This window comes from Protopterus annectens, chromosome 11.part0 (genome assembly GCF_019279795.1).
Source record: "Protopterus annectens isolate FY-2018-M chromosome 11.part0, PAN1.0, whole genome shotgun sequence".
Taxonomy (NCBI): Eukaryota; Metazoa; Chordata; order Ceratodontiformes; family Protopteridae; genus Protopterus; species Protopterus annectens.
Window position 1 is genome coordinate 1,199,066,685 of NC_056745.1, and position 12,446 is coordinate 1,199,079,130.

The window sequence follows — 12,446 nt, forward strand, 5'->3', positions numbered from 1 at the left end:
ATATGAAACCTCCAGTGATAATTCTTCTAGAGAAGACTCATTCCTTTTTGTTTACACCATAATGAGAAACTCCTCCATTTCATCAGATGGGATTTACCCTGTATTTGGTTTCCTAGTCTCCTTCATGATTTTGAGCACATCCTCAGGTAAAACATGCTTATGAAGAATAAGGTCAGATCACCCAACAATCAGTCTGAGCCCCTGTAAGTTCTGCTTGCCAGGGAACCAGACTATCTCCAGCAGAAAACTGAATGTCAAGTCCTTCAGCAGTGCCACTATGGAAAAACAGTGTTGTGTGGGCCAGTGGGCGGTCAATGCAATAATCCTTGGGCTCTCCATCCTCACCTTTTGTAGTACTCTTGACAGCAGATGTGAGGGAGGACAAGTCTATGTCATGCACCAGTACCCACTTAGGTGTCTGAATGATGTTTTCTTTTTCTGCTATTCATGGTTGCTGCAGTGTAAATGAGGTCTGTTAGGATGCATGCCAACTAGAGGGTCATATCTGCCAGAACAGCATATTCCCAAGTCTGCACTTCTAAACTGTAGAGGAGATATGACTGCATGTCCCCCCGCTTTTTTACGTACTTCACAATCATAGAGTTGTCTGTGGCTAACTGCACCTCCTGCCTTCTGAATGGGCTAAAAAACATTGAGGGCAAGAATAAGCACTAATACTTCTTTTGAAATGATCTTCTTTTGTCCCAGGTCTGCAGAACTGAACTTGAGGATTCCCAAATATGTCCCTCAAGCCTTGTTTGAGGAACTGTTCATCAGGCTTTGGCTGTGTACAGGTTGGCAGAAAAGAAGGTTTGCTACCTACCTTACATGAGCTGTCCATCAATATAGCTCCTGTTGGATGCACGAGAGGATAGGCTTATCTTTATCCATTGGGTGAGAGTACTCCTCCCACTGGACATTTGTATTTTCCATGTGTGAAGCCTTACAATGGTATCACGATGACTGAGAACATAAACTCCAGGACTCTGAGGAAATCTATCACTGTAACAGAGGACCACTGGGCTAGCTTGGAAAAGAAGCTCTCCATGAAAGAAGCTTCTCTATAGGTAGATATTCTTTGCACTCTACCATATCTATGGCTGTACTTAAAAATGCATTGTGCTGGGGTCAGTCTTCACTTTGGCATTTTGAGTGAAAACCCTAGACTCTGAAAGCAGCCCAAGATGAGCTACAGCTAACTTTGCATTTCCTCCACCATTTGTGCTTACATTAGGCAACCATCTAGAAGTGTGCAGTTGTGCACTTGTCTGGTTCAGGAATGATACCACCTTGAACATAAAAAACTTTGTGTGTTTGCATTTGAGAGCATGTGGCTAGGCATCTTTAACATCTTACAGTAACCACACATGCCTTGGGAATGAGTAATGGCAGCAAGAACTGTAGAGTGAACATTCTGAATTTGGGTACATGAAGAAACAGGTTGTGCATAGACAGGCCTGATACTGATCACCATAGATCACCTCTCATGGGTACTAGAAAATCCCTCCAGTAAAATCTGGAATCCTCCTCTCTCTGGATCTGGTGCTTACCAGTATGGGGCACTGTAGCCACCCCCCCACGCTGTGAGGTCTTCCCTGGTGAGATCTGACCGCAGATCAGTGTCATTCGAAGTAACTATAACACCTGACCCCCCCCACCATCAGCAACTAAACTAAAAAACTACTCCAAAGCAGATTACAACCTCTTACAGGATGGTATAAATAGTTCACTCCACCTCCCCCCTCAGATTGAACTGGCAACTATGCAGAGTTCTACACAAATGCTTTATACAAATACCTGTATAACTGCATTGACTTGGCCATACCTGATAGGACCAAAACAAGCTCCTTAGGGAAGAAAAAACCTGCCTGGTGGACAGCTGCCATTAACAGGCTTTACAATAAGATGAAAAAATTGCTGTCTAAGAGTAGGAGGGAGCGAGCCCTAAACTGGAAACACTCCCTCCTCAGCTTAAACAAGCAAAAAAGACTTCTTGTGAAGTCCTCCAAAGCTAACTATGAATCCAAATTAGCTTCCTCAACTAGCGACAACAACAAGGCATTCTTAGACAAATCCGTAACCTAAAAGGAAAGGCCCAGATTTGTGCTGAACTGGTAGTTAATGATATCACATAAACTGAGCCTGTAGACATTGCTAACCTATTAGCCAACAGGTTCTGTGAAAAATTCACTCTCCTGTCCCCATCACACATACCCCATGACATCTCTACCACCTGTCCTCTACCTTGTATCTCTAAACAGCACATCGTGAACGCCCTCTCTAAGGTCAAAAACACAGCATCTATGGGATCTGATAACATCCCAGGCTGCATCCTACATGGGCTCAAACAAGAATTAGCAAAACCCTTGGGTGCTCATTTCAGTCACACTCTAGGCACTGGCTTCATTCCAGCTGAATGAAAAAAGGCCACCATTATCCCATTGCACAAAGGTAGTGCTTACACTGACCCCGGGAACTACAGACCTATTAGCCTGACCAGCCTTATCTGCAAGGCCATGGAGCGCATCATCATGGACCTTATCAACAGAGATATCTAATCACTTGACCCTACTCAATTTGTATTTCTCAAAGGGAGATCATGTCTGTTAAACTGGGTGGACTTCAAGAGAGTCACCAAGGCTCTTGATGAGGGGAAATCTGTACACACAGCCTACCTAGAATTAGACAAGTCTTTTGACATAATCTCCCACTCAGCATCACTGACATACTCACCCAGCTAGTTATCAACCCTTGTGTCATTAGATGGGTTGCTGACTGGCTCACTGATGGAACCCATACAGTCAAAATAGGAGAATCCACCTCTAACAGCAGACCTGCAACCAGCAGCGTTCCGCAAGGATTAGTCTTGGGACCTATACTGTTTGGAAACTATTTCTCTGAAGTACAAGCTAAAACTAAAGGATTGTGGCTGACAACGTTTGCTGATGACTGCAAACTGGGAGAAGTCACAGGATCTCCAAACAATGTCAACATCTTACAAGAGGGTCTTACACAAACAAATGACTGGTGTGTTATCATCCACTTCGGTAAGTGCGATGTTCCTGCTAAATATCACATTAGTAACAACACCCTAAGTAAGCACTCAGTGGTGAGAGACCTGGGCACACAGGTTGACAGCAACCTTACCTTTGAGCACCATGTTTCCACAGTGGTAAGAAGGGCATTCTATATTGCTCATCTCATAAGTAAGGGCATTGCCTCCAGAAAAAAAGAAGTTATAACATCCCTGTACTCTTCATTCATCACGCCAATGACTCAGTGCAATGTCCCTTTTGGTATGTACCTTTCCAAGCACCTGCAGCAATTGGAGAGACCACAAAGGTTCCTCACAAGGAAAATTCAAGGTCTTCAGCATCTGTCCTATGAGGATCATCTGAAATCACTGTCAGTTTATTTCTGTTTCATATAGACTACTCAGAGGCGACCTCTGCCTTACATATAAGGCAATCTTTGACTCTGCTTTATTGGAAGTGCTCCATATCTGTAAGTCAGATGGTACACAGGTTACTCACTCTAAAGGCGTTAACCTGGTATGTGACATTAATAGAACCTGCTGAAGGGACAGATTTGACTCCCAGAGGTTACCATACCTTTGGAACAGACTCCCGCTTCATGTCAAGCACAGCACCCGCATTGGTCCTTTTCAAACACAGTCTGGACGACTGGCTGGGTAACCGTAAATTCAACCAAGGGCTTCCACCTGTATCCCTCTTGGATAGGGGCGATAGGTGCTGATCATGGAAATAAGGTTAAAACTTGGCTAGGATTGAAAGGGCCCTAGGGTCATTAGCCTAGTAACTTCCTATGATCCTATAATCAATAGCTCTCTACTGCCAAAGGTGTTTAAGGTTAGAAATTGCTATCTTCAACTGATTTTACAGAATGGGGGCAGCCACTTCCATGAAGAGATGAAGAATCCAGAACTTGATCCTTTACCTTGAAGAAGTTATAGTTAGAACTCACATATCTGAGGTGATCCTCAACACGTTGCTCCTGAAGAGTCTTATAAATCCTGAGCCAGGTGTGTGTGTGTGTGTGTGTGTCTGATGCATGTGTAGATCAAGAGATATGGGGAAATGGCTATCTGGCCCAGTCACACCTGGTCAGAGGGTCTGGTCAGGCTAGGCCCAGAAGGTCTTCCTGACTTAACTTTTTTCGTACTGCCACTTTTGCTTATTGAAGGCCCTTTTGTTCCTGCTGGCTACTGGTTTGGTATCTTCCTGTAGAATGAAGAGCAATCTGAAGGGTAGTTGTCATTATACCTTGATGTTGGTGAGTGGAAGATTTACTTTGTATTCTCTACTGTTTTCCCATTTTCTTCTAACTTCCTCAAAAATCTCTTTAAGTTGGGACACCAAACAAAACATTCTTATCAACAAGAGTATTATGTAGGTTTCCCTTGACATCTTTTGGCATAGGTTGTATGCCCAGCCAATGGTATCTCTTGTTTATTGATACTGATGCTGCTCAACCTGGAATCTACACTCATTGCTTCACAGATGCAGTTAATCATCCACCAACTGAGCTACATGGGTCAGTCTGGAAATTTGCATTTTCAGGATCTTGTTCTTTACCCCCATTGGGACACCCTCCATCTGCATGAGAATTCCATCTGGGTAGTTTATCACTCAAGTCTGTCAGCTGACAGCCGTGAAGGCAAGTACAGTTAATATACATACTTCTTCACTGAATCCACTGAGGATTCTACTTTCCCTGTCACTAGAGGGAGAGAATATTAGGCTACATGCCAACCTGGCTTTTTAGCAGTATCCATGGTGACAACAACAGGGTCTACCACTAGCAGACATGTTGCATTGTGTGCAACCAGGTGGATTTTTTTTTTTTTGGGAAGGGGTCATTTTTTAAAGAAATTGCCAACATCATCAAATGCTGTAAAAACTGGTGTAACTGTCATGAGCTTTTTTAATTCTAAATATAAATGTTCCATGTCATCCTATCTTTGTATTGTACATCTACTAGGATTCCCACTTAAAATGTTTTCTCAGTGTCATTCTCATTTGACAGTTTCTCTGAAAGACAACATACTCCGCAACAGAATTAGATTACATAATTTCATCATCATCAGAAAAATAAAACAGGGAGGACAAATGTGAAGTGCAGGCCAGGTCATCTATATCCCCTAAAGAGAAATCTGATTCACTGAAAGTGAGAAAAAAATCATCCTTTTACTAAGCAAAAGATGATTATGTGGTTAGCTCTGCCATGCAGGAAATATCTCCTTCATGGGCATTCTGAAACCCTGAACAGAGTAGGTCTTTACGGGGCAGAAACTAACAAGAGGGATGTCATATGTTGCTTGCACACAACAGCCTTGTGAAAATGGGAGCAGCTCCTTGGTACATGGCCCTGGAGGATCGACTAACAGCTGCAAGTGGGTTTAGTTCAAAAGTTCAGACAGACGATGTGACAGGTTTTAAGCTCACAGGATGGGAATCCACCTCTCCAGAAACTGTATCCTTGAGCTTGTCAGGTGCTACATTAAGTGGCCTTACACTCTTTTACATCCTTAATGAGATTCCTCCCCCTTTACCCTCCATGTGGCACTGATCTCTTCTGTGATCCTTCTTACAAATAAAGTTCTGTCCAGTGGCCTGCATAACAGCCTCTAGCTTTTTCCTAAATAAACAAGTGAAAGATGGTCTTTTACCTTCTTAAAATCCATGCAGCTATGGCAATCAACCATAAGGTGGGACTCTCCTAAACAGAATAAGCATTTTAAAGGAAAATCTTAATATGGGATCTGGTGTCTGCATCTACAAAAATTCTTCAAACTTACATAAGGCATGTCCCAGAAAAAAAATGCAGTTTCCCTGCAGCAAAACACAAACACCAAAAATAAACAGAAGATAATCAGAAACAAAGATTGTCCCAATGAGGAAGTTATCTTTCAATAAAAGGGTAACTTGGATGCTGAGTGAACTTTCTTGCCAAGATATGCATACAACTATGACAAAAAAAAACCTGTTCTCACGCTGGGGAAGAGGTGACCTGTCCAGGGACACCTGCAGAGTTCTGGGGTTGGTTTGGTGGCAGTTTGACTATGGCTAATTCCCATTTTCCAGAAATTCTTCTGCAACAGTGATTCATAAGAAAAAGATTTATAACCACTGAAAACTATAGGAATAACATCAGCTAAATAATGGACTGAGACAGACTGTAAAGTATACTGTACTTGCTGTGAAATCATAGGAAACATCAGACCATAAGTGACTGTCGTGTAAATAATAATGCTGACCACGTGTATTAATTCACTATATGCCACTACTATCAGCCACTGTTTACTGTTGAGAGATATCTTGATTAGGTACATGGCAGTAAAAGTCTTCCTTTCTGCCTTTTATGTTTTTCTTTTACTGCAGACATTTAATGTTTCAGTAATCCAGACTAATTCACGTACCCACTTAAATGTAAAACAAAATCAATAAAATGTGTCAATGAACTTCAGTAATATTGAAAGCAGTTGTAGATGTAAGTTCTGAATAAGGGGTACTGTTTCAAAATGCTTACTTTTATATATTTTCCTTTTCAAAAACAGAGGTGTAATAAAAGCTTGTCATTTAATAGCTTTACATCAAAACTGAAAACTGATGAGACAGTCTGCTCACTAGTTAGCTACTAGGAAAATGCAAAGGAAGGCATGTCAAAAAGAATGTAACTTTTCAGAAACACTTGGAAAACACAGGCATTCAGAATTCTGCTACTGTAAGTCACTGAAAAGGCAACAAACCACTGACCTTGCCGTGTCAGTTCTATGTTAAATTACTAAATGCACAGATTGTCGTACTGCAGAAAATCAAACTCAGAAATTTTGAAAGTGCAAAACACTGACATTGAACAGATCTAAAACAGCTTTTATGCAGAGCAGCAAGCCCCCTTGCATCCCCCACACCCCCTACTGATTACATATGCCAACTCCAAAACTGCACTACAGCTGGGAAAGTGCAAAATCCCATTCCTCACTCTACTGACCTCCTGGGCAAATGCTACTTTTATACATCAATATTTTGCAGTCTTTAATGGTCTGCAATTTTGTGACATGTCTGTTTGATAATTTCAACTGTATCATATAATGGGGAAACAACTACATTCTTGGAAGAAGATGGCCTGATTGTAAAAATCATGTAAGTATTGCAGTCGCCATCAGCTCACTTTGGGTATAACACATTACAAATTAACACTAAACCACTTAAAATGAACCATAAACACTGGCAACTCAAAGAAAATAAGGTATGATAAAAATCTTTTTTTAGTTTCTGGGTAAAGCTGCAGATGCCAGGAAAACAAGAAAGGCAACAGAGTGTTCTAAAAGATTACTACTGAACTATTTGTATTTCTACTGGCTGTGAGGCACCATACAAGAAAACTACACTATACAAATCTTACTAGTCACAACTTGTTATCCTTAGACTTTATGGGAGAATTAACACTGGCTAGTAATCACTTACTTGTCATTCAAGGCTCCACCACGGTCACAGTCACAAGGCCGGCATCCGTCCAAATCATTACTCAATCCCCAGTGTTGAGGCTGAAGGAAGAAACATTTGTGTTTTACAAGCATTATAGATCACCCAAAGGAACTTTAAACACTGCACACATGTGCAATACATTTTACAGAACTCCAGTCGGACAGCTTTATAACTTACGCCTTCAGTATCTATGACAAGCTTATACCTCTCAAATGATCTGTTTAAATTACATAAGTATTCTCACCCAAAGTAGGGGAGCAGGGAAAACAGTTCAAGAAATGAATGTGAAATGCTTGATTTGGCTCTCCAAAGAAACTGATTAAGGCCATCTGCTAAGACTAAATACTTACTAATTAATGATAAACAGCAAAGTATGAATAAAAAAGGCAGTAAATGTGTGCGGTCACTCCTAAATTGGTATGTGTTAACTACTTTCCCAATGACACTGATACGTTTTCATCACAGCTGTTTGCCACACATTTTCTCTGTTTACATATTTTCTTGGTCATGTTCCCTCTGTCTATCTCACATTCAAAATACTTGCATATTATAAAGCTGACCCACTGTGTCATCTTCTCATTTTCACAATTCTACACAAAAAAGAAAAAAAAATCAATGATCCCCCTAAATCTATAATTAGGACAAAAGAAAATGGTTATCAAGGTATTAAAACCATTAAAGAACAAGGCAACAATGGCATTATGCGAATACCACCACTTTAACAGTTATTATTATTATTATTTTTTTTTGGGGGGGGGGGTTCTATGACATTCCAAAGTTTACTGAAACTAGTTTCAAGATAGTAGCAGGTTCTATATATCACTTTCCCATAGAGAATGTGTCCTGCGCTGAAGTAGCATAGGCAGTGTGGGGCAAAGGGGGCAGCTAGCCTGGGTACAAAGTGTTAGTGGAAATGGTCAGCAGATGCCAATCAGTCTTTAGTGCAGTGCACTGCACTGCACTGAACTGCCAATCAGTCTTTAGTGCAGTGAATTACTGGCACTCAGAAATAATGACGGTGCTGCATTTATTTGTGAAGTTCTTAGTACTGTGTGTGTGGGTTGCATAAAATATAGCAGTTGTTTGTGTTACAGTTTAAAAGGAAAGGAGCTTTTTTTTTCTTTCCAGAACTGCTGAAGTGCTTTAGCACTCCATGTTTGACATAAACTGTAAGAATTGCTTGATAGAAATGTAGCAAGCAGTTGCTAAAATGTAAAATGAAAGAACACCTTTCTTGCCAAATTGTAAGAACTGACACAATTAGCATTCTATATGTGGCAAAAACTGTAACAACGGCTTGTAAGAAATGTAGCAAGGGTTCTGTGCTGGGATCTCTCCTGTTTGGCATCCACTTTTCTGAAATAAAATCCAATACCAAAGGGCTCTGACTGACTAAGTTTGCTGATGACTGCAAGTCAGGAGTCGTCTTTGAATCACTCAATGACTTAGCCATCCTGCAGGAAAGTTTGTCTCAAATAAATATCTGGTGTCAAAAATCATAGTCTGAAACTAAATGCCAAACAATGTATTACTGTATCCTTTTGGAAGTCAGCTATAACAGAGAACTACCAAACTGAGAATACGTCTCTAAGAGATGACCCACTTGTTCGGGATTTGGGAATTTATGGGAACAGTGACCTAACTTTTTTACTGTTATAATAAAGTCCTTCTATACTGCACAGCTTTTAAACAAATGGATTGTGTCTAGATCTAGGGATGTCACTGTCCCCTTTACTCAGCCCTCGTTAGGCCTACCACTGAATATAATGCACCCTTTGGCATGTATCTATCCAGACACATGCAACAACTGGAACACCCACACTGATACCTTACGAAAAGGACACAAGGCCTAAACAACATGTCCTACATCGACCGACTCAAAGCCCTGTCAATATATACTCGGTATCCTACATACTGCAGAGAGTTGACCTATGCCTGGCATACAGGCCATCCTCCAACCCACTACTGATAGATTTACTGCACATTTGCAAGTCAAATGGATCAGAAATATTCAGTCTGGAGATTTCTGCACATCAAAAGAATGGTTTGGAAGGAGACAGAAATTTTGCAGAGGATATCACTGCTACAGAACAAACTTCCCATCCACATAAAACAAAGTTCATCCCTGTTTATCTTCAAGCACAACTTAGCTCTATAGATTGGAAATGAAAAATTTACCCCAGGACTGCCCCCGTGCTACTAATGGACAACAGCAGGTCCTAAATGCTTTCTCATACTAGATCAACTGCAAATAGGATCAGATTTCATAGTTTGAGGTCATGATGAAGGTGGTTAATAAATATGGTGAAAAGCAGTGGGCCAAGGATTAAGCCCTTAAGGGACCTGACTAAATACTGTACAGAAATGTGAATGTAATGCTGAACCGGACAGTAAAGATAGCTGGAGAACCACTGTACAGTACAGGGACTAAAACTAGCGAATACTTGGAATTCAGTAAAATATTATGATTAACATGGTCAAAAGCCTTAGCAAAGTATATATATATATATATATATATATATATATATATATATATATATACATATATTTATAAATATATATGGATTCCATACATTTGGTCGAATTACACTTAGTCGAAAATTATTCCAGACATTGCACTTCACTGAAAGCTCACTTGACTGAAAGCTCACTTGGTCGAAGTTCATTTGGTCGAAAATGGAATATCGCCCCTGCCCCACTGTATTGCAACCCTGGAGTGAGAATATTAAATAAGGGGGGGTGTGGGGGGTGTATACCAATAGTTTATACTAAAGATATATATATCAATGTCATTTCTAATGAATATACCTTCTTATAATAGTAAATACATTAAAATTATGTGGGGGGCTATGCCCCCCCCCACTTATTTAATATTCTCACTCCAGGGTTGCACTTCAGTGGGGCAGGGGCTATATTCCAATTCAAGTGAGCTTTCAGTGAAGTGCAATGCCTGGTATCATTTTCGACTAAGTGTAATTCGACCAAATGTATGGAATATATATATATATATATATATATATATATATATATATATATATATATATATATTTATTTATTTATTTATTTTATTTTCAGTTTGATTACCGGGGAAGTCCACTGGGCCCAAAGGTGCCCGTTTTCAGTGGAGGCCCGGAAGAAAAACTCCATAAACAATACAGTAAAGAATACATAATTATAAAAGGTACAGTATATAATACATATACCATAACCAATACAGTAAGGAATACATAAGTACAAAAAGGTACAGTATATGGCACAGTTTACAGATATGAGCATTCAATGCAAGCAGGATCAACTATCTTCACAGTGAAAGACCTAAGGGTTATAATATACAGATTACTTGAACTTACATTCTTATATTAGAAGTGTGGAAACAGTTTACATGCAGTTATTCAAAGAACGTAAGGTAAACACTTTAAATGCAGTCAGTAGAAATAAGTTGCTATTTACATTATTTACAAATTTGAAATCATGTGAGAGTTGCTTAAGCAGTTACTGAGAGCTTGAGTCCATTCTAGGAAAATAGTAATAGGAGTTAGAGGGAGGTTAGGAACTAGGAGTACAAAGAACTCCTTGGGGAATTTCCTTAGAATTTAGGTAGGGTGAAAGCAGGAACATTTCCATTTGGATGACAGGTATGAGAAAAGCTGGGTTTTGAAGTTTTCTGAGTTTGATATTGTCCTTAGTGTGGGAGGGAGTGAATTCCATTTCTTGCCTAGTGAGAAAGAGAGGAGATGCTGGCCAGCAGGTCGTTTAGGTTTGTGGACAGAAATTAAGTTTTGGTGTTCAGATCTCACGAGTTCTATTTGGGATGTATGGGGGAAGGATGTTTGTTAGGGCTGGACATTTTGTTGGGTGAAATACAAGTCTGTGAGCAGTGGTACGTTGCAGGTAGTCTAGGTGGTTAGAGAGTTCTAGCCAGTTCAGAGATTGTAGGGTAAGGCAATGATGGGTAGAATTTTTGGATTTGGTGGCAAATTTAGAGATCTTATTATAACAATTTTCAAGTTTAGAGGTGATGGAAGAAGTCAGATTAGTTAGAAGAGGGGCTCTGTATAATAAGGATGGCAGAAGGTAAGTAGTGGCCAGTGTATGCCTAGTAGAGTTAGACAGAAATAGATTATTCCATAAAGCATACCTAACCTTTGGTGGGTTTTCTTTATATTTTGTTGAATGTGGATATCGAACTTGAGGTGTTCGTCTATAGTAATACCAAGAAGTTTTGCAGAAGAGACCATTTCTATAGCTGAGTTGGTTTGGCTAAGGACTTTGAATGCATTTTTGTCATAAGAGAAAGTCCTGGAGGGAGGGAATAGTAGTATTTTTGATTAATTTCAGTTGGGAGAGAGATGGTTTTGGCACATCCAGTTCTCGGTGGTTGAAAATGCAGTTTGGATTTTAGTCAGCAGTTCAGGAAGGTTGCAGGCAGCACAGACTAAAGTTGAGTCTTCTGCATATTGAATAACTTTAGTGTCAGGAATGGCAGTATGAAAGTTATTGATGAAGATGTTGAAAAGCATAGGTCCAAGGATGGATATGCCCCTGAGATATGCCGGTGAGGGTTGGTAAGAAGAAGGAGGTGGAGTTCTTCCATTTGACTGCTTGAGATCTATCTGACAGGTAACTGGAGAACCAGGATAAAGTATTAGGGGAGAGATGAAGGCTGGAGAGATGATAGAGAAGGTGATTATGGGAAATGGTATCAAATGCTTTAGAGAGGTCTAGGAGAACTGTGGATACTATGAGTCTGGAAGGCTTGGTTGACTGTTTCCAAGAAGGAGAGTAGGGCGATTATAGTGCTATGGGCAGGGCGGAAGCCATGCTGGGTAGGTGTAAGGAATTGATTCTGGGTCAAGAAAGGCATAAGTTGGAGGTGGATACATTTTTATAGGATTTTGGAGATTGGAGAGAGCAGAGCAATGGGGTGGACATTAGAAA

At 40.2% G+C, this 12,446-nt stretch overlaps 1 protein-coding gene across 1 annotated transcript in view; it reads right to left on the minus strand.

The window, feature by feature from the left end:
• Nucleotides 1-12,446, minus strand: part of LAMB1 (laminin subunit beta 1) — a 1,172,470-nt gene that overhangs the window by 652,067 nt on the left and 507,957 nt on the right. The window contains exon 12 of the mRNA XM_044088561.1: nucleotides 7,488-7,567. Coding sequence (XP_043944496.1) covers nucleotides 7,488-7,567 — 80 coding nt within the window. The remainder of the gene's footprint in view (nucleotides 1-7,487; nucleotides 7,568-12,446) is intronic.